The sequence below is a fragment of the Nerophis lumbriciformis genome, linkage group LG29 (assembly GCF_033978685.3).
Source record: "Nerophis lumbriciformis linkage group LG29, RoL_Nlum_v2.1, whole genome shotgun sequence".
Taxonomy (NCBI): domain Eukaryota; kingdom Metazoa; phylum Chordata; class Actinopteri; order Syngnathiformes; family Syngnathidae; genus Nerophis; species Nerophis lumbriciformis.
Window position 1 is genome coordinate 26,626,414 of NC_084576.2, and position 25,153 is coordinate 26,651,566.

The 25,153-nt window shown below is 37.6% G+C and overlaps 1 protein-coding gene across 1 annotated transcript in view; it reads left to right on the forward strand.

Annotated features, from left to right (window-relative positions):
* LOC133572005 (FYVE, RhoGEF and PH domain-containing protein 6-like) overlaps positions 1 to 22,825 on the forward strand; it is an 80,305-nt gene extending 57,480 nt beyond the window's left edge. The window contains exons 10-21 of the mRNA XM_061924609.2: positions 29 to 87; positions 4,690 to 4,761; positions 4,872 to 4,940; positions 7,030 to 7,113; positions 7,178 to 7,257; positions 7,322 to 7,424; positions 7,489 to 7,635; positions 9,440 to 9,545; positions 9,620 to 9,711; positions 12,299 to 12,427; positions 12,508 to 12,647; positions 22,271 to 22,825. Coding sequence (XP_061780593.1) covers positions 29 to 87; positions 4,690 to 4,761; positions 4,872 to 4,940; positions 7,030 to 7,113; positions 7,178 to 7,257; positions 7,322 to 7,424; positions 7,489 to 7,635; positions 9,440 to 9,545; positions 9,620 to 9,711; positions 12,299 to 12,427; positions 12,508 to 12,647; positions 22,271 to 22,307 — 1,118 coding nt within the window. The 3' untranslated portion in view covers positions 22,308 to 22,825. The remainder of the gene's footprint in view (positions 1 to 28; positions 88 to 4,689; positions 4,762 to 4,871; positions 4,941 to 7,029; positions 7,114 to 7,177; positions 7,258 to 7,321; positions 7,425 to 7,488; positions 7,636 to 9,439; positions 9,546 to 9,619; positions 9,712 to 12,298; positions 12,428 to 12,507; positions 12,648 to 22,270) is intronic.
* Positions 22,826 to 25,153: the final 2,328 nt, after the last annotated feature.

Consider the following 25,153-nt stretch of genomic DNA (forward strand, 5'->3'; position numbering starts at 1 on the left):
TACTGGAACTCTCTTGTCTTCCCTTCAGCTGCTCTTGCTATCGTTAAAGAAGTGGCAAATCATGCTAATGACATCATGAAACAAGGGGTAAGGACCAGTGAAGTTTTTCATATACTGTATACCGTATTTTCCGGGCCATAGGGCGCACCGGATTATAAGGCGCTGCCGATGAATGGTCTATTTTTGATCTTTTTTCATATACAAGGCGCACCGGTTTATAGGGCGCATTAAAGGAGTCGTATTATTATGATTTTTTTTTCTAAATGTAAAAGACTTCCTCGTGGTCTACATAACATGTAATGGTGGTTCTTTGGTCAAAATGTTGCATAGATGATGTTTTACACATCATCTTCAAGTTGCTTCCGGTTGCGCCGTTTTGTGGGCGGGTCTTATTTACGTGGCTCACCTTCGGCAGCGTCTTCTCCCCGTCATCTTTGTTGTAGCGTTGTAGCGTGCAAGGACGGGAGTGGAAGAAGTGTCAAAAAGATGGTTCTAACTGTTTTAATGACATTCAGACTTTGACATGCAGCATCTCCTCATCCGGAAATAACAACACCCGAAATGTGTCCCGTGAAAAAAGGTCCAACCAGAATTCTAATAACTAAAGTTCCTTGGGTGAATAACGTAAACTCACTACACCGGTATGTTTTAGCGCTTTCATGGCGAGTTTACTGACAGATATAAGTAAGAACTTTACACTACTTTATATTAGAAATAGCAACAGCGGAGGATGAATGTCACATAACAAGAAGATAGAGAAAAAAGAAGAAGCTTATCAACTACGACCACAGACTACAAAGGCGGACGCGCGCAATTTTTCAGGATTTATGCAGATCCCAAATACAGATCAGCAGGTACCAGAAGGTAAGAAGAGTTTCTTTTGCATAATATTGCGAAACAAAACGCCAGATAATGTCTTACCTTATACACACACCATAAAAACACTCCTATGTTGAAGCACACTTATCTCTTATGTTTGACTGCCATCTACTGGTCACACTTATCATTACACCATGTACCAAATAAAATTGCTTCGAGGTGGGTAAGCTCAACCAAACTTATTCCTTACATTAGGCGCACTGTCGAGTTTTGAGGGAAAAAAAGGATTTTAAGTGCACCTTATAGTCGGGATAAAACGGTATTTTTTAAATATACAGTGTTTTTTTTTTTTTTTTTATTAAATCAACATAAAAAACACAAGATACACTTACAATTAGTGCACCAACCCAAAAAAAACCTCCCTCCACTCAATCACACTCGTTCACACAAAAGGGTTGTTTCTTTCTGTTATTAATATTCTGGATCCTACAATATATATCAATATATATCAATACAGTCTGCAAGGTATACAGTCCATAAGCACACTGCTGGTCCACTAACGCGGCCAACGCTGCTGCTCACTGCTCCCCTCACCTCCCAGGGGGTGATAAAGGGTGATGTGTCTAATGCAGAGAATAATTTCGCCACACCTCATGTGTGTGTGACAATCATTGGTACTTTAACTTAACTTAATAGTACTAACCTTTTACAGTTAATTTTACTCATTTTCATTAATTACTAGTTTCTATGTAACTGTTTTTATATTGTTTACTTTCTTTTTTTATTCAAGAAAATGTTTTTAATGTATTTATTTTATTCTATTATTTTTTTTAAAAGGACCTTATCTTCACCAGTGTTTGTTAAAAACAGGCCATAATTGGAGAGAGGCTGTAATTTCCCAAATTTCAAAACAAGTTAATGTTTTAATTTTAATAACGATTTGTAGCTTTGAGAAAGTCAAAACAAAAGCATATCTGAAATATTTGACTACATTGTTATGGCACAACACAGGAGCAATGACCAATCATTATAATTCAAATTCAGCTACTGTCATCTGGTAGTTATTTTAAAAAAAAAAAAAAAAAAAAAAAAAAAAGGTTGCCTACAGCCACAGCCAATGTAGCTTGACCAAGAGACCTGTATCCAGTATCTGTGTCGTATCAGAAGTGAAAAGGTTGTACCAGCACACCCCTAAATTAAGTCATTATTTTTTTGATAACAACAAAGTGTTTATTGCATGATCAGACAAGTGCATAATTTTGAAGATTGGGTGGAAATATTTTATTTTCAATCAAAATTGAAAGAACCAGTACATTAGAAACTAGAAAATTCCCGCAGACATTTTGATGGGCCTGCTATCTGTGCCTTGGACCTGTGGCCGGGGGTCCGCCGGAAGCCGCCGTACTTATTAGATGGTGCCGAGTGTCTGAATCCGTTAGTTTTAGGTGTAACTGTACAAAAGTAGCCACAGAGCTAGCCTAAAACAGTATTGATTGATTGATTGAAACTTTTATTAGTAGATTGCACAGGACAGTACATATTCCGTACAATTGACCACTAAATGGTAACACACCAATAAGTTTTTCAACTTGTTTAAGTCGGGGTCCACGTTAATCAATTCATGATACAAATATATCATACTTGCCAACCCTCTCGGATTTTCCGGGAGACTCCCGAAATTCAGCGCCTCTCCCGAAAACCTCCCGGGACAAATTTTCTCCCGAAAATCTCCCGAAATTCAGGCGGAGCTGGAAGCCGCGCCCCCTCCAGCTCCATGCGGACCTGAGTGACGTGTCAACAGCCTGTATTCACGTCCGCTTTCCCACAATATAAACAGCGTGCCTGCCCAAACACGTTATAACTGTAGAATAATCGAGGGCGAGTTCTTGTTTTCTTATGTGGGTTTATTGTTAGGCAGTTTCATTAACGTCCTCCCAGCGCGGTAACAACACACAACAACAGCAGTCATGTTTTATTCTACCGTAAAGCAGTTCGTCTGCCGTAAACAGCAATGTTGTTGTAATATATTGAGTTGGAGGCAATAAACAGGCGAGGGGATGAAGTACGTCTCTTTACTGTAGACTTCAGAACAGACTCACACACTTGACGTCAGGTGCGCAACACCACGTAAATCGTTGGCCAACCAAAAAGTAACCCCAGTACGCTATAGCCAACATTCACCAGGAGATGGCAACAGACAAACATAGATCACTCTATTACATTCCTCCCCTTTTAGAAATGTAGAAGTTACTCAAAATAAATAAACAACCCAACCAAAAAATGCAGCAGCTCAATTAAAAAACTGTACTTAAGCCACATTCTTATTTTTTTTTTTTTTTAGTACTGAACTCTTAACCCTCATTTGTAAACAATAACATGCTTATTATACAAACAGTATTTGTACACCTTTAACACAGATTTTTATACTGTCTTCAGAGATTCAGTTTTTTTGGTGGTACTCGAAACCTTTCTGGGTACCTGCGAAAGGGTGTTCAGCATGGTTAGAAAAATAGTGACAGAGAATGGAACAAGGATGGACAATTCAACCCTTAACTCAACAATGAGTAGATGAGTGTTATGTGTGTGTATATGCGTAAATAAATGAACACTGAAATTCAAGTATTTCTTTAATTTATATATATATATATATAATAAATATATATATAGCTAGAATTATATATATATATATATATATATATATATATATATATATATATATATATATATATATATATATAAGAAATACTTGACTTGGTGAATTCTAGCTGTAAATATACTCCTCCCCTCTTTGCCACCCCCACCCCCACCCCCACCTCCCGAAATCGAAGGTCTCAAGGTTGGCAAGTATGAAATATATACACTACTAGTAGCATGTTTACATAAAAATGCTAACACTTAGCATGTGTGCTAACGATAGCATGATAACAGTCAGCATGTTTCGTATACCAATTTATACGACTCAAAGTTGTATGGCTGCGGAAATAGGGAAAAAAAGTGTAAAAATAGATGGAAAAAGTTAGCAAGCCTAAGTTAGCTTGCTAGCATGCTATTGCTAACAGTTAACAAGTGTCACATACCAAGTTATATGACTCTGGGCTAAACAGTAGCAAGAGTAGCTCAAAAATTTAGCAAGCTAATGGTAACATGCTAGCATGCTAACGTTAACATGCTAACAGTTGTGAAGTGAAGTGAATTATATTTATATAGCGCTTTTCTCTAGTGAAACCCAACATAGTGAAACCCAATATCTAAATTACATTTAAAAAACGGGTGGGTGGCACTGGGAGCAGGTGGGTAAAGTGTCTTGCCCAAGGACACAACGGCAGTGACGAGGATGGCGGAAGCGGGGCTCGAACCTGGAACCCTCAAGTTGCTGGTTCCTATATATATATATACCGCTATACCGCCCCAGTTAACAAGTGTCACATAGAGTGCTAAGTGAAAGTTTGGCTGAGGTAATCTTGCCTTTTTGGACGAAACTATCCGCCGTTATAAAGGTGCGTACCCATTCTAGTGGCCCATTTTTTTTGTTTCTTTGTGAATAGCGTTTCCATGGTAACACGAAATGGTCCCAATTTAAAGTACCGCCCTCGGCGCGAACAGCCCCTTTCCGGCGGTATAACATATGTGGGGGTTCGTTGTCCGGTTCGTCTCGTATTAAGCGTAAGAGAAACGTGCGGAACAGGAATAATGAAGTTTGAAGTATGAGCAATAATAATATGGGCCTGCTGGCATTGCAGCAGGCCCATAACTTTAAAAAAAAAGTGCTTTATCGACACACATTATATCCAGGCTTTCACAAGCCACATAAACTGTCGTGGCGGTCCAGATCTTGAGTTAGACCCCTAAGTAATGATGCCTCTGTTTTAGGATAACTTCCAGAAGCTAATTCAAGTGCAGTGCAGCCTGAACGGCCATCACGAAATAGTCCGGCCTGGAAGGGTAAGAGCGTTTTTCACACTAATAATAATAATCATAATAATAATAATAATAATAATAATAATATTACCCTGGAAAGAGATGAAATAACTGACTTTTCTCGTGTGTCCTAGATCTTCCTGAAGGAGGGCTCCCTCAACAAGCTGTCCAGGAAGATCATGCAGCCCAGAATGTTCTTTCTGGTAACTTTTTTTTTTTTTTTTAAATCACTATAATGTTCTTTAAGGCGCAGCATTGAAAACCAGGTGTAACAAAGTAAAATGGAGGCACAATTTTGGAAAGCCTCTTAAATGACATCTGCACATTTCACAGTTGATAAGCAAATACTCGTAGTGATGTCTCCGTATTGTACCAAAAAGTCCGGACTAGTGTTGTCCCGATACCAACATTTTCTACCGCTTGTCCCTTTCGGGGTCGCGGGGGGTGCTGGAGCCTATCTCAGCTGCATTCGGGCGGAAGGCTGGGTACACCCTGGACAAGTCCCCACCTCATCGCAGGGCCAACACAGATAGACAGACAACATTCTCTTATTATTATAATCAAATGACAGCAGTCATTTCCATCAGGTTATTTTCTAATATAAGTGTTTAGGCCCACTTACAATGACAATTACAAAAAATATAGTTTTTCATGAACTGTGTACTTGTATTGTTTGTCTGGGTGGAGGTCCTGCTTTGGAAATAATTTGTAACCCTTTCAGACATTGCATTTAGTTCCCATTAAACACATTCACATGTTGCACAATGAGATGTAAGCAGGGGATCATGTGTGCATTCCTGCAACTTCCTGTTTGTAAAAAATATATTTTTATTAGTATTTATTTAATATACTAACCGCATTTCATGATTAATATTTATAAATGAAGATTCCTAATAAATGACACTAGACTAAGCACTGGTAAATCATTGTGTAACGACCTGGAATTACACTTTATGTGTGGTGTTGGAGTTGTCCGACTTTTTGTGTGGCTGTAAACGCATCACTGGCTAAGTGCCATATGTGCATGTGTTAGCGCAAGTGAGAAAGAGCGAGCGGCTGCTGTTGATATAACAAAGTTGCTTTTGGTCTGGTTTGTACTGCAGAAAATGACCACTTTTGCTAGATATCATTTTTTTTTACTAATGTTTTGGTGATGTGTTTATGGCCGACAATAAAGAGTTTTGGTCAGTAAAGTGATGGATGGAATTCATGTCCTCAAAGCTTCTCGACAGACGTTACAATATTTGAACAATGATGACGAAAACTGTTTCCTCTGTCGTGTCCGTGTTTTGTCGAAAATACTTCTAAATCACTAATCTTCGCCTCCATGGCGACAAATAAAGTACGTTTCTTACAAGTATAATTATCACTGGAGGACGAGGAATAGCTAAACATGCTTCACTACACACCGTAGCTCACCGGCGTCAAAATGTAAACAAACGCCATTGGTGGATCTACACCTGACATCCACTGTAATGATACCAAGTACAGGATCGTATCTAGTCGATACTGCTATGATTACGTCAATATGTTTCACAACATCTTTTGTTTTTTTAAATGTATATTATGTTTATAAACTCAGGAAATATGTCCCTGGACACATGAGGACTTTGAATATGACCAATGTGTGATCCTGTAACTACTTGGTATCGGATTGATACCCAAATTTGTGGTATCATCCAAAACTAATGTAAAGTGTCAAACAACAGAAGAAGAAGTGATTATTACATTTTAACAGAGGTGTAGATAGAACATGTTAAAAGAGAAAGTAAGCAAATGAACAATAATTTAATTTATTTTTTTCTTTGATTTTGTGCGTGGCTTCGATTTGCCGTGCGCAGAGGACGCTTGAGCAGTGCGCAATTGCACAGGCGCGCACCTTTAGAGGGAACGTTGGTCGTGAACAGTTCACAGAAAAGGTCGTAAAAGAGTTCAAAAAGAGGTTCGTAAAACAGTTGAAAAAGGAGGTTCGTCTGGAACATGGGCAGATCCTGCCTTCTCTCCGCTTTGTCGTCCATAATATCTTTCTGTTGATTACAATACATGAAAGAAATAGACACCTTCATGTTGCTTCCCCCCCTTACACAGTGGAGTTTTACAAGCCTTCTTCTTGGTAGGTTTCAAAGACAGCTTTTGGTCTTCTCGCTGGTAACTCATTTCAACACAAAGTTTTTATGATAACTTCGATCCAATTATTCTAACAGTATAGTACCGAATATGATTCATTAATAACGCGGTGCTACACTAATACCGGTATACGGCACAACTCTGACTGTATAAACTGTTCCTCAGTTCAACGACACCCTGCTGTACACCACCCCTGTCCAGTCCGGCCAGTACAAGGTCAACAACATGCTGTCTCTGGCTGGAATGAAGGTCACAAGTTCACAGTCCTCTTAACGGTTTCCACCGTCGATGCTAATGATGTCATCAACGACAGGTCAGCAAGCCGAGCCAAGAAGCCCTCCAGAACGAGCTGACCATTGAGAGCGTGGAGCGCTCTTTTATTCTTTCCGCTAGGTGACCCATTACTCCATTACTTCCCATGAAGTGTGCCATGGTATTCATTTTTCTCTCACTGCAGCTCTGCATCAGAGCGAGACGATTGGCTCGAGGCCATTTCCACAGCCATCAACGACTACACCAAGAAGAAGATCACGTTCTTATCTGGAAAGACATCAGACGAGGTAACGAGACAGGTGTGTCTTCGCAGAACCTACGGTGAAGTAACTAATCCCCCCGACATTTCAGGCGCAGCTGAGTGACACTGGAGACGGAGCTCCTTTGGGCTCCAAAGCTCCCATATGGATCCCAGACCTACGCGCCACAATGTGCATGATCTGCACCTGTGAGTTCACGCTGACGTGGAGGCGGCACCACTGCCGGGCCTGCGGAAAGGTGAGCCTTACGTAATACTCGCATAAACATAAGTGTTCCCCTAAGACAGGGGGCGGCAACCCAAAATATTGATGGACCAAAAATACAAAAACCTAATCTGTCTGGAGCCGCAAAAACTTAAAGTGTTATAATGAAGACAACCAAGATGTAAGTGTCTATATTAGTTATATTAGCCTACTATCAAAATGACTTAGTCTTTTATAAGTGTTATAATGAAGGCAACACATGATGTAAGTGTCTATATTAGTTATATTAGCCTACTATCAAAATGACTTAGTCTTATATCAGTGTCATAATGAAGACAACACATGATGTAAGTGTCTATATTAGCCTACTATCAAAATGACATTAAAAGTCTTATATAAGTGTTATAATGAAGGCAACACATGATGTAAGTGTCTAGTCATATTAGCCTACTATCAAAATGACATTAAAAGTGTTATAATGCAGACAACACATAATGTGTCTGTTAGCTATATTAGCCTACTATCAAAATGACTTTAAAAGTCTTATATAAGTGTTATAATGAAGACAACACATGATGTAAGTGTCTTTATTAGCCTACTATCAAAATGACTTTAAAAGTCTTATATATAAGTGTTATAATGAAGACAACACATGATGTAAGTGTCTATATTAGTTATATTAGCCTACTATCAAAATGACATTAAAAGTGTTATAATGCAGACAACACATAATGTGTCTATTAGCTATATTAGCCTACTATTTAAAATGACTTAAAGTATTTTATAAGTGTTATAATGAAGACAACACATGATGTAAGTGTCTATTAGCTATATTAGCTTACTATCAAAATTACTTTAAAAGTCTTATATATAAGTGTAACAATGAAGACAACACATGATGTAAGTGTCTATATTAGCCTACTATCAAAATGACTTTAAAAAGTCTTATATAAGTGTTATAATGAAGACAACACATGATGTGTCTATATTAGCTATATTAGCCTACTATCAAAATGACTTAAAGTATTTTATAAGTGGTATAATGAAGACAACACATGATATAAGTGCCTAAATTAGTTATATCAGCCTACTATCAAAATGACTTTAAAAGTCTTATATAAGTGTTATAATGAAGGCAACACATGATGTAAGTGTCTATATTAGTTATATTAGCCTACTATCAAAATGACTTTAAAGTCTTTTATAAGTGTTATAATGAAGACAACACATGATGTAAGCGTCTATATTAGCTATATTAGCCTACTATCAAAATGACATTAAAAGTGTTATAATGGAGACAACACAATGTGTCTATTAGCTATATCAGCCTACTATCAAAATGACTTTAAAAGTCTTATATAAGTGTTATAATGAAGACAACACATGATGTAAGTGTCTATATTAGCTATATTAGCCTACTATCAAAACGACTTTAAAAGTGTTATAATGAAGGCAACACATGAAATACATTGTATGTTTTACACACACACACACACACACACACACACACACACACACACACACACACACACACACACACACACACACACACACACAAACTACAATTGCAGTCCAAGAACCATCAAAAAATAAATACTAAATAAATCAGATGTTACCCACAAATTACTCAATATTTGAGTACTTTTTTCACAGAATACTTACTTACTCTTACTCAAGTAATTATTTTGATGACTACTTTTTACATTTACTCGAGTCATATAATTCTTAACCATTTTTTGGGTACTCCAACCCACCTCCGAATTAGAGCGAGACTATTTTGAACGACCCCCGCGTTGCAACCGCGAGAGCTGACAATATCAACCGTTTTCCTCCACTAGGTGGTGTGCCAGTCGTGTTCCTCCAACAAGCACTGCCTTGTGTACCTCAAGAACCAGCTGGCCAGAGTGTGCGACCAGTGTTACCTTGTACTGCAGGAGCAGAAAAGTAGGAAACATCCTCCACCGACAGTATCTCTTCTCTGGCCTCTTCACACTCATCCACTCGTGTGTCTTCCCCAGGTGAACAAGCCCTCTCAGGGGCGGCAACACCCGGCAACAAAGGCTTTGGTTTCTCTCGTAAACATAAGAGGATTCCTGCGACCCTCAAAGAGGTGAGCGGAGCATGTTCACAACTGATAACGGGACGTGGGAAGCTCTCCGACCCCAATGGAAATCTCATGTAGAAAATATACAACATAAAGTAGCAAGAAACACGTCAATAATGAATCAAGCAAAACATGTTCTGGACCACTGTTTTTCAACCACTGTGCCGCGGCTAGTGTCGTGAGATACAGTATGGTGTGCCTTGGGAGATTATCTAATTTCACCTATTTGGGTTAAAATTATTTTTTGCAAACCAGTAATTATAGTCTGCAAATGATGTGTTGTTGTTGAGTGTCTGTGCTGTCTAGAGCTCGGCAGAGTAACCGTGTAATACTCTTTCATATCAGTAGGTGGCAGCTGGTAGCTAATTGCTTTGTAGATGTCGGGAACATCGGGAGGCAGCGTGCAGGTAAAAAGGTGTCTTAATGCTTAAACCAAAAATAAACAAAAGGTGAGTGTCAGGTTCAAACACTGATGACATCTATTAAACAAGACAAGAAGCAAAGAATTAAACAGAGACAGAATTCAATTTGGACTCAATATTGAGGAGAGTCGTCTGTACACTGTACCCTTGCACAGTATCCCAGCACGCTCTGCCAAAAGATTGCACGCCGCCTTCTTTTATTTTGGACCCTCCCCGACCACATGGCCACCGCTGTTTCCAAAGGACAAAGGTCGCAAAAAGTTCCCAGAAAAGGTCGTAAACAATTCACAGACAAGGTCAGTTCAAAAAGAGTTCGTAAAATAGTTCAAAAAGAGGTCCATAAAATAGTTCAAAAAGACGTTTGTAAACCAGTTCAAAAAGAGGTCGATTGGAAATTGGGCGGATCCTGTCTTCTCTCCGCTTTTGAAGTCCTTGGGTTAGAACAGTGGTTCTTAACCTTGTTGGAGGTATATGCGCATTCACCGAACCCTTCTTTAGTAAAAAAATGATTTTCAAGGTAAAAAAAATGTTTCAAGGTAAACATTTTTTTCAAGGTCAAATTTTTTTTTCAAGGTAAAAAATGATTTTCAAGGTAAACAAATGATTTTCAAGGTAAAAAAAAATGTTTTCAAGGTAAAACATTTTTTTCAAGGTAAACATTTTTTTTCAAGGTAAAAAATTATTTTCAAGGTAAAAACAATTTTTCAAGGTAACATTTTTTTTTCAAGGTTAAAAATGATTTTTAAGGTAAAAAATGATATTTAAGGTAAAAAAAATGTTTCAAGGTAAAAAAATGATTTTTTTAATTTTTTCAATTTTTAAAATTTAAAAAAAAAAGTAATTTTTTTAATTTTTTTAATTTTTTTTTATTTTCTTTTAACTTTTTTATTTTATTTTTATTTTTTTTTAAACAATTTAAAACAATTTTAAAAAATTTACATTTTTTTAAACAATTTTAACAATTAATATTTTTTTAGGGTTAGGGTTAAGGTTAGGGTTAGGGTTAAGATTAAGGTTAGGGTTAGGGTAAAAAATTTTTAAAATATTTAAAAATATTTTAAAAAAATTGAACAAAATTAAAAAAAATTTAAAAAAAAATTTTAATTTAAAAAAAAAAAAATTAAACATTTTTAAAAATTGTAAAAAAAAATTAAGAAATTAAATTTTTTTACAAAAATTAAATTTTTTTTTAAAAAAGTTAAAAAAATTAAAAAAAATTAAAAAAAATGTTTTAAGTTAAAAGTTATGTTGTTTTACTGGTGCACAAAATGAACAGTGCATGAACATCACCTTGTTCTAAGAACAAAACCAACACAGTGCATGAACTCACAACAAATTACACACCTTACCATGAATTGATTAACGTGGACCCCGACTTAAACGAGTTGAAAAACTTATTGTTACCATTTTGTGGTCAATTGTACGTAATATGTACTGTACTGTGTAAACTGTACTGTTTCATATAATGTATTCTCTTCCTTTGTAATCTGCTAGTACAAGTTTAAATCGATCAATCAAACACCTGTAATCAGATGGAAAATTAGAGGGAGCATTGTTTGGGGGTATCCATAAAACACAGATAAGGAGAAGTTTTTATTTACACGATAAGTCGGATGTGTCTTTACCCCTGAGGCCGACTCACCGAACCCCTAGGGTTCGATCGAACCCAGGTTAAGAACCACTGGGTTAGAACAATATCTTTCTGTTGATTACCATACATGAAAGAACACAGGAACACCTTCATCTTGCTTTCTCCCTACACAGTGGAGTTTTACGAGCCTTACTCATGGTAGGTTTCAAAGACAGCATCTGTCTTCTCACCAGACCCTCAATGTAACACAACATTTTTGTGATAATTTAGAAACAATTATTCTAACAGTGAGTACTCCTAAGAAAAGGCATTGAAGCGTAGGGAAGGCTATACAGAACGAAACTAAGACTGAACTGGCTACAAAGTAAACAAAAACAGAATGCTGGACAACAGCAAAGACTTACTGTGGAGCAAAGACGGCGTCCCCAAAGTACATCCGAACATGACATGTAAAGGAAAAGGGGCTTCTTCCTACTCCTTTTCGAACATGTCGAATAGAGAAACTGGAAATGGTGATGTGTCATGTTGTATGCGTGCATGTCCCAAATAAACTCAAACTCAATGTCTTTGACTCCCCCAGGTGACGGCCAGCACGGGCAACTCCTCCATGAGTGGATACTTGCAGAGGTCGAAGGGCAAAAAGAAGCAAGGGAAGAGGCTGTGGTTTGTGATCAAAGATAAGGTTCTATACACCTACGCTGCCAGTGAGGTAGGCAACGGCGCGTTAGGCTTCAAATCCCGTCGACAGTCGATTCATGTCTTTTCTCCTTTCTGTGTGTTTCCGTGCAGGATGTGGCCGCCTTGGAGAGTCAGCCTCTTTTAGGGTTTGTCCTGAAACTGGACCCATCCCAACAGTTGCAGTTCAAGCTTTACCACAAAAACACCCTGTACTACAACTTTAAAGCCGATGACGCCCAAACAGCACAGAGGTACAGTACACAATTTACCTACACCAGACATGACAAGTAAACACACCCTTTCAATTAAAACTGCAGTTTTTTCCTCATCGAAAACATAATTAACTTTAGGTAATGTCGAATAAATACTAGACATGTCCGATAATGGCTTTTTTGCCGATATTGTCCAACTCTTAATTACCGATTCCGATATCAACCGACACCGATATATACAGTCGTGGCATTAACACATTATTATGCCTCATTTTGTTGTGATGCCCCGCTGGATGCATTAAACAATGTAACAAGGTTTTCCAAAATAAAATCGACTCAAGTTATGGAAAAAAAATGCCAACATGGTACTGCCATATTTATTATTGATTTTTTTTAACATGCCTCAAAACAGCAGCTTGGAATTTGGGACATGCTCTCCCTGAGAGAGCATGAGGAGGTTGAGGTGGGGGGCGGGTAGATATTGTAGCGTCCCGGAAGAGTTAGTGCTGCAAGGGGTTCTGGGTACCGTATTTTCCGCACTATAAGGCGCACCTAAAAACCTGCAATTTTCTCAAAAGCTGACAGTGCGCCTTATAATCCGGTGCGCCTTATATATGGACCAATATTGAGCCACAACAGGTCTCGCAACTACGGGGTGCATAACGTAACCCCAGCCTCTACTGTAGCGTCTATTCTATGCGCCTTATAACGCGGTGCGCCTTATATATGAACAAAGTTTTAAAATAGGCCATTCATTGAAGGTGCGCCTTATAGTGCGGAAAATATGGTATTTGTTCTGTTGTCTTTATGTTGTGTTACGGTGCGGATGTTCTACCTAAATGTGCTTGTCATTCTTGTTTGGTGTGGGTTCACAGTGTGGCGCATATTTGTAACAGTGTTAAAGTTGTTTATACGGCCACCCTCAGTGTGACCTGTATGGCTGTTGACCAAGTACGCCTTGCATTCACTTGCGTGTGTGAAAAGCCGTAGATATTATGTGACTGGGGCCGGCCTTTAAGGTTTATTGGCGCTCTGTACTTCTCCCTATGTCCGTGTACACAGCGGCGTTTTAAAAAGTCATACATTTTACTTTTTGAAACCGACACCGATAATTTCCGATATTACATTTTAAAGCATTTATCGGCCGATATTATCGGACATCTCTAATAAAAACATTAAAAAGTTACATCATTTCAGTGGGAGTCTGTGTAATCTAGGGTTGTACGGTATACCGGTATTAGTATAGTACCGCGATACTAATTAATCATATTCGGTACTATACCACCTCTGAATAGTACTGGTCCGCCACCCCGTCGTCGTCACTCTGCTGGTTTACGAGCAAAGGAGCATGTTCGGCAGCGCGCACACACGGAGTACTTACAAGCAGACACAGTGTGTAGACAGAAAAGGGAGAACTGACGCATTTTGGCTTAAAAACTAACGATAAAGGTGAAGTTATAACACTGAAACGCCCTCAGGAAGAGGTGCTTTAAAACCTCTCAAGGTCTAGTTGGCCACATGCGTGGACAGCACCTTTTACCTCTTATTTCCAAAATTGTGTAAACTACTGAATTGGGGTCTTATGGCCACTTATGTGGACACTTATACTGCCATCTGGTGGTGTCAGAAGAGTATAACATACAATGGAATTTGGAGGAAAAAAAGTGTAAAAATAAGAATTAGCATGTCACTAAACATGAAGTACACGTTTGTTACTTATGGACTGAGTACATCATAAAAATATGATTCTTAGTTTTTATTCTAATTAGGGTCCAATAAGCCCAAATAGCAAAGAGAAATAAAAAAAGCATGTAAACAAACAGCTTGGGCCTTACTTAAGACATGGCTACCTAGCTAGCAGCTAAAGTCCAGCCGTTCTCGCTACTTCTAAATCAGTAATCCTCGCCTCCATGGCGACAAATAAAGTAAGTTTCTTACAAGTATCATTATCACTGGAGCACGAGGAATGGCTAAACATGCATCACTACACACCGTAGCTCACCGGCGTCCAAATGTAAACAAACGCCATTGGTGGATCTACATTTGACATCCACTGTAATGATACCAAGTACAGTAGCGTATCTAGTCGATACTATTATGATTACGTCGATATTTTTTGGCATCACAACATCTTTAGTTTTTTTTAAAATGTATATTATGTTTATGAACTCAGGAAATATGTCCCTGGACACATGAGGATTTTGAATATGACCAATGTATGATCCTGTAACTACGTGGTATCGGATTGACACCCAAATTTGTGGTATCATCCAAAACTAATGTAAAGCATCCAAACAAGAGAAGAATAAGTGATTATTACATTTTAACAGAAGTGTAGATAGAACATGTTAAAAGAGAAAGTAAGCAGATATTAACTGTAAATTAACAAGTAGATTAATAATATTTTTTTACAGTTTGTCCCTCATAATGTTGACAAAATAATAGAATGATAATGATACTGCATATGTCAGCAGACTAATTAGAAGTCTTTGTTTGTTTACTTACTACTAAAAGACAAGTTGTCTAGTATGTTCACTATTTTATTTAAGGACAAACTTGCAATAATAAACATATGTTTAATGTACCCTAAGATTTTTTTGTTAAAATAAAGCCAATAATGCAATTTTTTTTTGGTGGTCCCCTTTATTTTGTCAGGCTTGGTAAAAAGGATAGGACTCAGATGCAGAGTAGGGAACTTTGACAGGCTTTTATTTTGACAGCTTCCTTTCACCTCCTAAGTCAAGGAATTAATATATCTATTTAACCCAAAAAAACCTAATCGGCGAAAAAAGGTTCCAAAAAAATAGGAACAACCGAAAATCACTCCGAACGGAGGAAAACACAAAAACAAAGACGAACTATAATTGGCGCCGTATATGCTATAAAATGTATTAACAAAAAAACACTCCAACAGGAGGAAGAAACAACAGCTATGAAAAATTCGACACTATCTAATCTAATAAAGTATAACAAAAATTGTCACTCAAATATTTGAGGAAAGAAATGAAAAATAACTGATAACTAGTGATGGGTCCGGCAACACCGATGCATCGGCGCATGCGTCGAGCTCATAGAGCAAAACCCTGTGACGGTGCACGTACCGCTTTTAGAAAGTCACGTGACCGATCACGAGCTGTTTCGGTCACGTGACCGATACGCGAAATGTGTTGCACTGACGCCTCCTCTGTGCCCTGTGAGCGGCTCTTTTCTACAGCCGGAGAAATAATAACTAAGAAGAGAAATCGTCTAAAATGTAATACGTCGGAAAAACTTTTTTTTTTTTTTAATAAAAAAGTGTAAAAAAATAAAATTAAAACAATTCCCAGTCCACAATCATCCACAACACGTTCTCTTAGATTTCCATGTTATGATACATGTTCACATTATTTATTGACTGTATCTAAAAAAGATAAAAATATATTTTTATTTAAATGAAGATATGAAATAATCCTAAATGAAATACAATGACTTGGTTTATATTATTGTATATACTAGGGCAGGGGTCACCAATGCAGTGCCCGCGGTCACCAGCCCGTAAGGACCAGATCAGTCGCTCGCTCGCCTGTTCTAAAAATAGCTCAAAGAGCAGCACTTACCAGTGAGCTGCCTCTATTTTTTAAATTGTATTTATTTACTAGCAAGCTGGTCTCGCTTTGCTCGACATTTTTAATTTTAAAAGAGACAAAACTCAAATAGAATTTGAAAATCCAAGAAAATATTTTAAAGACTTGGTCTTCACTTGCAATAAGCGGTAGAAAATGGATGGATGGATGGGTCTTCACTTGTTTAAATAAATTCATTTATTTTTTACTTTGCTTCTTATTACTTTTAGAAATACAATTTTAGAGAAAAAATACAACCTTAAAAATGATTTTAGGATTTTTAAACAAATATACATTTTTACCTTTTAAATTTCTTCCTCTTCTTTCCTGACAATTTAAATCAATGTTCAAGTAAAAAATGTTTTTATTATTATTGTAAAGAATAATAAATATTTTAGCTTCTGGTTTTTCGACGAAGAATATTTGTGAAATATTTCTTCAAACTTACTATGATTAAAATTCAAAACAATTATTCTGGCAAATCTAGAAAATCTGTAGAATCAAATTTAAATCTTATTTCAAAGTATTTTGAATTTCTTTTAACATTTTTGTTCTGGAAAATCTAGAAGAAATACTGATTTGTCTTTGTTAGAAATATAGCTTGGTCCAATTTGTTAAATATTCTAACAAAGTGCAGATTGGATTTTAACCAATTTAAAACATGTCATCAAAATTCTAAAATGTATCTTAATCAGGAAAAATTACTAATGATGTTCCATAAATTATTTTTTTAATTTTTTCAAAAAGATTCAAATTAGCTAGTTTTTCTCTTCTTTTTGTCGGTTGAATTTTGAATTTTAAAGAGTCGAAATTGAAGATAAACTACGTTTCAAAATGTTATTTTAATTTTTTTCGTGTTTTCTCCTCTTTTAAACCGTTCAATTAAGTGTTTTTTTCATCATTTATTCTCTACAAAAAACCTTCCGTAAAAAGGAAAAAAAAATGTACGATGGAATGACAGACAGAAATACCCATTTTTTTATATGTATACATTTATTTATTTAGCTATTCTTGTTTAAATCACACTTACGTGTAACTTACAAATGACAATATATTTATTTATTTAAGTGTGTATCAAACTGGTAGCCCTTCGCATTAATCAGTACCCAAGAAGTAGTTTTTGGTTTCAAAAAGGTTGGTGACCACTGTACTAAGGCATAAAATCAGTGTCAGTTGAGTCGGTCCATAGGTTGCCTGTAGGGATTTTTAATGTCCAGCAGATGTCAGTATTTAGTGACACAGTATCGACACAGTATCAATACAGTTTTGCAATGTGTCGAAACGCTTCATGACGCCTCATCAACCCATCACTACTGATAACTCACCACTTCGGCTGAATGAACTAAATAACAAAAATTCACTCTGCTGAGGAGGAAGAAAGGAAAACTCAAAATAGCAAGAAGGGATTCAGGATCAAGGAACATAAGCAAAAGACAAGGCAAGACATGGGCATGGACGCTAGAGAGCACGAATAAAACGAGACAATCTGGCACAGAACAAAGGGAGGAGTGGGCTTATAAGACACATGAGGGTAATAGGGAACAGGTGGAAACAATCAGGGAACCGGGATGACGTCAGACTGATGACACAAAAGGAAGGGCAAGTGACCTGAAACGAGAGGAGAGTTACTTTTCAAACTAAAACATGCAAATCACAAGACAGAAAAACCCAAGACAAGACTTCCCTCACCGCGGTGTGACATATTTAGAAAAATACCAAAAAGTATTGAAATAATTTTGGTACCGGTACCAAAATATTGGAATCGAAACAACACTAGTCTAATCTCGACTGCTTTACGTATAAGAGTGATCCAAAAGAATGTGTAATGAGGTGCCCATTACAGCGATCGCGAGCCAGGTATTAAAAAAATAGACCTAAAAATGAGACAATACATTTATAGTTAGTTTAGTCTTTATTTGAAGGGACAATGCACAGTTCTGTACCAGATTATAGCTAAATAGCTCATTTCCATCTGCAGTCCCTGACTACCTAAATTAAAGTTATACAAAAATCATGCAATAAAATTATGACAATAAAATCATACTATAGCATGTAATCAAATTTTAAAAAGTCATAAAATGCCCTTTCATGGACACATACTTAATAAACAATACAACCACACCTCATTTACATCATCACACAAAGACAATACATGCTCTTGTTCACATCTGTCACCATTTGTAAAAACAACCATGATTTTAACAGACACAACTCACAATTTACAACAAAAACACACATTAAGTTGATGTGTCAAACATAGTGTCCACCTTATTGGCCGTGTGAGCAGCTTTGATTGCTCCGAAGCCACTTTTTAACTAAAATTGTGAATGAAGAGTGATCATTTGACGTTGTTCTTTACAGCATATTACTGTAAATTGGGGAAAAAAACTACTGTTTTTTGCGTTGAAATTCTGTTGACTTACTTAATATACAATACAACCACACCTCATTTACATCATCACACAAAGACAATACATGCTCTTGTTCACATCTGTCACCATTTGTAAAAACAACCATGATTTTAACAGACACAACTCACAATTTACAACAAAAATACAAATTAAGTTGATGTGTCAAACATAGTGGCCACCTTATTGGCCGTGTGAGCAGGTTTGATTGCTCCGAAGCCACTTTTTAACTTCAATTGTGAATGAAGCGTGATCATTTGACGTTGTTCTTTACAGCATATTACTGTAAATTGGAAAAAAAAACCTACTGTTTTTTGCGTTGAAATTCTGTTGACTTACTTAATATACAATACAAGCACACCTCATTTACATCATCACACAAAGACAATACATGCTCTTGTTCACATCTGTCACCATTTGTAAAAACAACCATGATTTTAACAGACACAACTCACAATTTACAACAAAAACACACATTAAGTTGATGTGTCAAACATAGTGGCCACCTTATTGACCGTGTGAGCAGCTTTGATTGCTCCGAAGCCACTTTTTAACTTCAATTGTGAATGAAGAGTGATCATTTGACGTTGTTCTTTACAGCATATTACTGTAAATTGGAAAAAAAAACTACTGTTTTTTGCGTTGAAATTCTGTTGACTTACTTAATATACAATACAACCACACTTCATTTACATCATCACACAAACACACATTAAGTTGATGTGTCAAACATAGTGTCCACCTTATTGACCGTGTGAGCAGCTTTGATTGCTCCGAAGCCACTTTTTAACTTCAATTGTGAATGAAGAGTGATCATTTGACGTTGTTCTTTACAGCATATTACTGTAAATTGGAAGAAAAAAAACTACTACTGTTTTTTGCGTTAAAATTCAGTTGACTGAACTGCCAGTTTTTGTAAAATCTACGGTTGTTTTAGTGTTCTCGTAGGACGTGTAGAAACTCCGACTCAACGCCGAGCCAAACCGGAGTCAATGAAGAGAACGTTGTTGTAAGCGTGACCATTTATTTGTAACATTTCTTCATAGACAAGACGGTGAAAAACTTCAAAAATAAGGAGATACAAACATACACTATATTGCCAAAAGTATTTGGCCACCCATCCAAACGATCAGAATCAGCTGTCCTAATCACTTGGCCCACAGGTGTATAAAACCAAGCACTTAGGCATGGAGACTTTTTCTACAAACATTTGTGAAAGAATGGGCCGCTCTTAGTGATTTCCAGCGTGGAACTGTCATAGGATGCCACCTGTGCAACGAATCCAGTCGTGAGATTTCCTCGCTCCTAAATATTCTGGGTTTGGAGGTTGCCAGGAGAACGGTACATTTCGGACTGCATTGTGCCGAGTGTGAAATTTGGTGGGGGAGGAATTATGATGTGGGGTTGTTTTTCCGGAGTTGGGCTTGGCCCCTTAGTTCCAGTAAAAATTAACTTTGAATGCTCCATGTTACCAAAGCATTTTGGACAATTCCATGCTCCCAACCTTGTGGGAACAGTTTGGAGTGACCCCCTTCTTCTTCCAACGTGACTGTGAACAATGCAAGGTCCATAAAGACACGGATGACAGAGTCTGGTGTGGATGAACTTGACTGGCCTGCACAGAGTCCTGACCTGAATTCCGATCGAACACCTTTGGGATGAATTAGAACGGAGACTGAGAGCCAGGCCTTCTCGACCAAGAAGAATGGTGGAAAATCCCTATAAACACACTCTGCAACCTTGTGGACAGCCTTCCCAGAAGAGTTGAAGCTGTAATAGCTGCAAAAGGTGGACCGACGTCATATTGAACCCTGTGGGTTAGGAATGGGATGGCACTTCAAGTTCATATGTGAGTCAAGGCAGGTGGCCAAATACTTTTGGCAATATAATCTAGTTGTAATGTCCCAAAATGTCCAGCAGAGGGAGACTCCCGTCCGCCTGAATGACTTGAACACGTATCTAATTCGACAATTCTATTCAACATATCGGCACTATTACACTTTTTTTTTTTACGTGTCTGACATGTTCTTAACTTGTTAAAGATAACTTACGGCATTGCTTTTACGCTGCTTTGTGTAGGATAGCAACAGAGATGACTACAGAAGACAACAACATGTACGACTTGCTTTCGGACGAATACCGGAAGTCAACCAACAGGAAGTAAATTTAGCGGAAGTGACATCATCCAACTGCTGTTTACCGATTATAGCGTACAAGAAATAAAAACAACTTTAGTTCCAAATTAAAGCATTGCAGTCACTATGTATGTCCGTGCACATTGTATAAACGATACAAAAGTATTAAGTAATTATGTAAATAATAATATTAACAATTTACTTTAGGTCAACACAGTGGGTTTTTTAATGGTGTATTGCTGTAAATAGAAAGACGGTACATTTTATTTATTTATTTATTTATTTATTTATTTATTTTTTTAAATTAAATCAACATAAAAAACGGTACATTTGTTTGTACGGTAGAAAGGCTGGCAGCTCAGTTGCCAGAATAATTAAAAAAAACTTGCACTGTTACAACAATATCATGTTGTAAAAAACAATGTTTTAAATTTAACACAAAAATTCTGGCAACTAAACAGCCAGCTTTTTTTGTAAAAAAACCCCCCAAAAAACCAGTGGTACTGTTTTTCCATTTCCCGAGAAATTTTGTAAAAAAAACCACTATATTTTACAGTAACATTTTGTAAATGTAAAGATTTTACGGTAAAATCGACAGTCTACTTAAAACAATTTATATAGTTAATAATGAAATCCAGAGGCAAATTCATACATTATTCACTGTTACAAGCGGCCCTTTGATGGCAGCCATGTGACCTTCTAGAAATATAAAAAGCAGCTCAGCTCGCTCGCAGTCCTGGCTTGAGGTGAAGGCTAATTCTCTTTTAGCGTCACGTCAGCTCATTTTGCGATGTGTGTGTTACGGACAGCAAAGCCCTGTCTGTCTGTTATTTCACTTTACCTTTTTCTGTGTTGATTGAGCTGTGTTGAAGCAGCAAAAAAAGGACATTATGTTAAATGAAGAGTTTCTGTCTCTGATAGTTGATGTAATAATGTAAGTGCATCATTAAGCCTACATGAACTCCATGGTGTTCAGGGATGAATAGTCTCTCCCATTCCTATTGTACCATTTTTTCAGCTATAGTTGCATTAATCATTAGTAATGCAGCAGTCTAGTTTTGAATGGCAGGGTCCCTGCTATCACATGTTGATACAATTATAATATTTACATAGTAAAAATCAACTACAGGCTTCCCAAATGCTGTAATAAATTAAGCATGATGAGTTGACTTCAAAGTTTGTCATTTTATTTAATCTGAGCAACAACTTGAGGCAGTTTAATGTTGATTAACGTGGGCAGAATTATAATAGTGTTCCCAATGTTAAAAGGATAAAGCCATTGTTAACAAATTTGGTAAATAAATAACCAAAAAATTTATATTTTGTTTTCTTACTGTACCGAAAATGAACCGAACCGTGACCTCTAAACCGAGGTACGTACCGAACCGGAATTTTTGTGTACCGTTACACCCCTAATATTTGCACAGTGTATCGCACATATTACCATGCACTTTTTTTTTTTTTTTTTTGCATTGTCCAAAAAAAAAAAAGACTAACTTTGACTTCTCTTCCACCAGGTGGATTGACACGTTCAGAGACTCAGCCGTGCTTTAGTGTCTGGACTTTGTGTGACATTTCAACGTTGGCAAGAAAGGTTTTACCTCAGTGCTTCCAGAGTTTTCCATCTGGAGACACCATGTTTCCATGTATTAGATTATTTTTACTACCCCTCCATATATACGGACGTTATGTTTTTATATTGTCTGTATGTTGCATCGTGTACATCCTTTTTAATCATCTGTAGCCTTTTTTCTAGTTATTTTTGCGAGCACAATTTGTGATTTCACACACTAAAAACCTCCTTCTTCACTTTTTATTTCTATTTAATAAACTTCCACCTTAAATTATTATTTTTTTTACAATGACAAATGGTGTGTTTTATGTTTTCCCTAGGAGATCTGCAATGGATCATACCATGCTCTGCACTTAGTTCACTAAAAATGTAAATAGTTTACAGTCCACCAGTATGTTGTGTAAATATTATTGATGATCATCACTCATTAAATCAAATGTGCATAACATTCCCTTACACTGTTGGAATATTGTTATTGTAATAAATAGTATTAACACCCTGCTGGAGTGAATAGGCGGTGACAGTGGCCACAATTAATTATGAAGATGACACGTTCCGAGCATCTCTGTATGAAAGTTTGTTTGTTCTACCGAGCTTGTGTGGGTTCTCTCCAGCTTTCTGTAACGTCCCCAAAACATGTTAGGTTAATTAAGGGTTAAACGTTGTCACTAGGTTTGATTGTGAGTGCTCGTTTGTACAAAACCACAAAACCAGTGAAGCTGGCACGTTGTGTAAATGGTAAATAAAAAGAGAATACGATGATTTGCAAATCCTTTTCAACTTATATTTAATTGAATAGACTGCAAAGACAAGATATTTAATGTTCACACTGAGAAACTTTTTTTTTTTTTTTTGCAAATAATCAGAATGTGGCTTGGCATTATCTTGCTAAAATAAGCAGGGGCGTCCATGATAACGTTGCTTGGATGGCAACATATGTTGCACCAAAACCTGTATGTACCTTTCAGCATTAATGGTGCGTTCACAGATGTGTAAGTTACCCAATACACCCCCATACCATCACAGATGCTGGCTTTTCAACTTTGCGCCTAGAACAATCCGGATGGTTCTTTTCCTCTCTGTTCCGGAGGACACGACGTCCACAGTTTCCAATTGTCGACTCGTCAGACCACAGAACACTTTTCCACTTTGCATCAGTCCATCTTAGAGGAGCTCAGCGCCCAGCGAAGCCGGCGGCGTTTCTGGGTGTTGTTGATAAACGGCTTTCGCTTTCCATAGTAGAGTTTTAACTTGCACTTACAGATGTGGCGACCAACTGTAGTTACTGACAGTGGTTTTCTGAAGTGTTCCTGAGCCCATGTGGTGATATCCTTTACGCACTGATGTCGCTTTTTGATGCAGTACTGCCTGAGGGATCGAAGTTCCGTAATATAATCGCTTAAGTGCAGTGATTTCCCCAGATTCTCTGAACCTTCTGATGATATTACGGACCGTAGACGGTGAAATCCCTAAATTCCTTGCAATAGCTCATTGGGAAATGTTGTTCTTAAACAATTTGCTCACGCATTTGTTCACAAAAGTGGTGACCCTCGCCCCGTCCTTGTTTGTGAACGACTGAGCATTTCATAGAAGCTGTTTTTTATACCCAATCATGGCACCCACCTGTTCCCAATTAGCCTGTTCACCTGTGGTATGTTCCAAATAAGTGTTTGACGAGCATTCCCTCAACTTTCTCAGTCTTTTTTGCCACTTGTGCCAGCTTGTTCAAAACACGTCACAGGCGTCAAATTCCAAAATGAGCTAATATTTGCAAAAAGATAAAGTTTTCCAGTGTGAACATTAAATATATTGTCTTTGCAGTCTATTCAATTGAATATAAGTTGAAAAGGATTTGCGAATCATTGTTTTCTGTTTTTATTTACCATTTACACAACGTGCCAACTTCACTGGTTTTGGGGTCTGTATATATCCTGTGGTTGACTGGATGTATACAAATGACAACAAGCTGTATAGAATGAAATGTAATCAAAATGACACTTAATTTATTTATTTGCCTGCTCCGTGGCCTTGCTCAGATCGTGAGTCATACCAAAGACCATAAGAACAGGACCCACTGGCACTCAGCGTCAAGGGTTGGAATTGGGGTTTAAATCACCAAAAATTATTTCCCGAGCACGGCCTCCGCTGCTGCTCACTGCTCCCCTCCCAGGGAGTGGAACAAGGGGATGGGACAAATTCAGAGGGTAATTTCACCACACCTAGTGTGTGTGCGTGATAGAGATGCGCGGATAGGCAATTATTTCATCCGCAACCGCATCACAAAAGTCGTCAACCATCCGCATCCACCCGAACTAACATTTAATCAAAACCGCACCCGCCCGTTGTTATATATCTAATATAGACGATGCAAGGCATTAGTGAGGTTATAAAGCTTTTGCCTGTTAAAGAAAGGAGACTGATCCAATTTAGCAGAGACATTCAATGCGTGCCACGCTGTCACGGCCCAGACGCACACCAGTGCGCAATCATCCAGGAGCCGCACCGAGCGCACCTCCAAGCGCACTCGCGCCACTCAAGCTGCTGCAGGCAGCTGCGTTCTATCTTGTTTTAACATCCTGTGGCACTCTTCTGGGATCACGGCGGACGAAACTGCTCATGCTCAGGGTGTTTGCGGAGGTTCGGGGTTTTGCACAAATGCGATGCACCATGTTAGATGTCCCCGGTTTTGTGACTTGTCGTAGACATAAACAGCGTCGCAGCTCTTGCAAATCACGTAGCCAGCATTACTATCATCCTGATTTACAACCTCATAAAAACGAGTCCACGCTGAACTTTTCTGGCCTTTTTTTCCCCCTGGTCTTTAGTA